At 57.4% G+C, this 3,010-nt stretch overlaps 1 protein-coding gene across 1 annotated transcript; it reads right to left on the reverse strand.

The window, feature by feature from the left end:
* Window positions 1-632: 632 nt before the first annotated feature.
* Window positions 633-2,648, reverse strand: LOC122388014. Its single transcript, XM_043378754.1, has one exon. It carries the CDS (start codon window positions 2,646-2,648, stop codon window positions 633-635), a length of 2,016 nt encoding a protein of 671 aa, XP_043234689.1.
* Between the last annotated feature and the right edge of the window lie 362 nt (window positions 2,649-3,010).

Consider the following 3,010-nt stretch of genomic DNA (forward strand, 5'->3'; position numbering starts at 1 on the left):
TATTGAATATTTTTCTTATCATGATTTCTCTTCTCTAAAGATAAAAAATATTTTGTGCTACGTTCTCCTTCTTCGTGCCAGGATACCCTAGAACGAATAATCAATCCATCGATCATTGGTCTCCTAAGCTCCTCTAGTTCGTTTTTCAAGGTCTGTAATTCATCGATGTTACTTTCTTGGCCTGAATGTACACATTTTGACTCAACTTTGGCAATTTCAGCCTCTAGCTTGTTCTCCTTAATTCGTCTCTCTCTAGCTTTCTTTTTTGAATATTTGATTGTTTCGCCTCTTATCATCATTATTAATGTTTCGTAAAATAAGCTTGTGGCATTCAAACTTTGCGTCTATCGTAGACTGTATTTCTTCACCCTTCAGACATCTCAACGCGCACACCGACCCGTCCTCTCTCTCTCCCGCCCTGCTCTCCCCTTCCCGCCCGTCTCCCATTGTCCAGCCGGGCCACCCGATATACGGGCCGGCGTGTCCCTGCTGCCGCGCACATGTGTGGCACATGGACCTCCATTTATGACCACTTATGACCCGACGCCGACCCTACGCGACAAGGCTAGAATACAAACTATGTGAACAAACAGAGAGACACATTCCCCCCTGTTCCTAAAGAACACATCTAACTACAATTTTCGCTCCTCTGTTCCGGCACCGCCATCCGCCTCAGCTGCTGCTCGAGGGACCAGCTCGGTCTGCTCGGTCGGCGCGACAGCTGGGGTCAGCTCTGACGGCTCCACCGCCGCCGGCGCCTCAATGGCCAGCTGTCCAGGCACATGGGCGGTCGGAACCGGACAGGCGATCTCCTCTTCCTGCTCATCATCCGTCGAAGCAGCCATTGCGTCGTCACCGTTGTTGGCAAGACGATGACGAATGTTCCGCACGTGCCATGGGACTCCATCCACTTCAATCGTCTGAGCGGATACGACTTTGGTGACAGGCTCGACGTCCCACCGCACCGCGAACGCCTTCAGCTCGCGACCCTTGAATTCGGTCGCATTATCCATTAGAAGCTCGGCCGGTGCTCCTCGCTCCAAAAACAGAGCCTCGAGTTGTCTGACGATCTCGCTCCCGTCAGAGCGGCGGATCTCACGCCACATGGCGTATCGCGACGGCCCACAGTCAATCACGGTGAGATAGTGTTTTCCGCGGAAATGGGTTACGTCCATTGCCAGCCGCTCCCAGTTGCGCTCGACCGCCAAGGCACCATGCTTCCAGCGCGACGGGGCTGGGTCGATCGACGCACACACCTGGCACGATCTAACGATCTCACGAACGGCCGACTTCGTCACGCTCTTTCCCAGCTCTCGGCGCGCATACCACCATGTCCGCCGCACTCCCTGGTGTCCCACACTTTCATGCACCGCCATTATGTCCTCAGGTCGAGCTGTCCTGACGGCCGCCACCACACCTGTCGCCTGCTCGCTTCCGGTTCTGATCCACTCTTTTGGTACTCTCGTGAGTTCGTCTGCACGGTTGGCAGCCGACGGCACGAGCTCCACTGTCACGACGAGGTCGTACTCGCTGGAGAGCTGCTTGAAAACGGCCACCCGCCGCCGAACCAGCATTTCCGACTGTGCCTTCGTTCTCAGTCGGGCACGGCCTGTCAGAGCGTCGGTCAGCCAGCGCTGAACAGTGACAGAGTCTGTGCGGAGGATCACACGCTTGAATCCCCACGCCACCGCCATATTCATACCGTTCAGCGCGGCATCCAGCTCCGATAGGTTTATGTGCATGTCTGAGTCACTGTCAGATCGGAGCCACGCGGCGTCTTCGATAACCTCACCCGTGGTGGGGTCACTTAGCACTACGCCGCGGGCGATGGAGCTGGCATCAGTCCACACCGTCACCGAGTCTCCTGAGACGCACCACTGTCCTCTTGCCGGGTCACACTCTGCCAGCCGCCGGGCCACATCACTGACTTGTTTGCGCAGGTCATCGTCGGTGATCGGTGAGTCCCAATCTTTGGTGACCTTGTTCGCCGCCCTTTTCAGCCAGGCGGCGGCCGGCCGCAGCCACCCGGCGACGGGCACGTGTGATGTTAGCTGACCCGCCCAGGCGAAGATTGACCGCCTAGTCAGCACCTCGGGTGGCTCAGCTGGTGTCACGCCGTCCCGAGACCATCTCAGTGTGCCGTCACCGCCAGACTGCCGTCTCACTCGGAGCCCCAGCATCCGGGCTCCGGCCTCGTCCGCTACCCGTTCCGGTGGTTTACACGAGAGCCCGTATGCGGCAAAATGTTCGGCCACCCGCTCAGCAGAGATGAGCGTCTCGTTGACGAGCAGGTCGTCAGCGTACGGGAGCACTGCTTTTGCGATCTCTGGACTTGGATCCAAAACTTCCCGCACTACCGCTCGCATGATGCCGCTTGCAACGCTGAGACCAAATCCGACCCTTGTCAGACAATGTCGCTGGCCGTCCACGATTACCGTCTGAAACGGCCACAGCTCCTGGGCCACGTGCAGCTGCAGAAACGCCTTCTTCAGGTCGATGACGGCCACATCGTCGCCGTGTTGTCGCCACTTGCGGAGCTGGTCGCGGCACACATCAGCTTCAGCCGTATGAGCCACCAGGTGCTCATTCAGTTCACGGTAGTCGAGCACCGGCCTGACCTTGTCCTTGGCTTCCTGGGTGACCGCCATGAGCGGAATTAGGCCACGCACCGGCCCGTGTTCCTGCTCATTGTACGGTTGCAGCCACCCTTCCTCAATCCACAGCCGTAACTCTGCGTCGAACCGCTCCTGCGACTCTGCCGGCACGCGATATTGCGGCACAGTATTCTCGAGTTGTTTTGGCTCCTTTCCGTCGGCCCACTTCCACCAAACTGTCCACTTTCCGTCGCTGAACCTAGCCACAAAATCAGCCGTCTCGATTTGTCTGTCCACTGGACCACGCCCCTGCACTGAAAACTTTTTTACTCCCGGCTGGGGGGTAAACCCTCGAAACGGGGGTATATCTTTAGGGGTCACCCTTGAAACGGGAGTTACCAGTCAGAGTTCTGCAA

The sequence above is a fragment of the Amphibalanus amphitrite genome, unplaced genomic scaffold (genome assembly GCF_019059575.1).
Source record: "Amphibalanus amphitrite isolate SeventyFive unplaced genomic scaffold, NRLGWU_Aamphi_draft 000017F_arrow, whole genome shotgun sequence".
NCBI lineage: Eukaryota > Metazoa > Arthropoda > Thecostraca > Balanomorpha > Balanidae > Amphibalanus > Amphibalanus amphitrite.

What these genes read in the sequence shown, in the direction of transcription:
- LOC122388014 (XM_043378754.1), bottom strand. Translation starts at nt 2,648, where the DNA reads ATGGCGGTCACCCAGGAAGCCAAGGACAAGGTCAGGCCGGTGCTCGAC.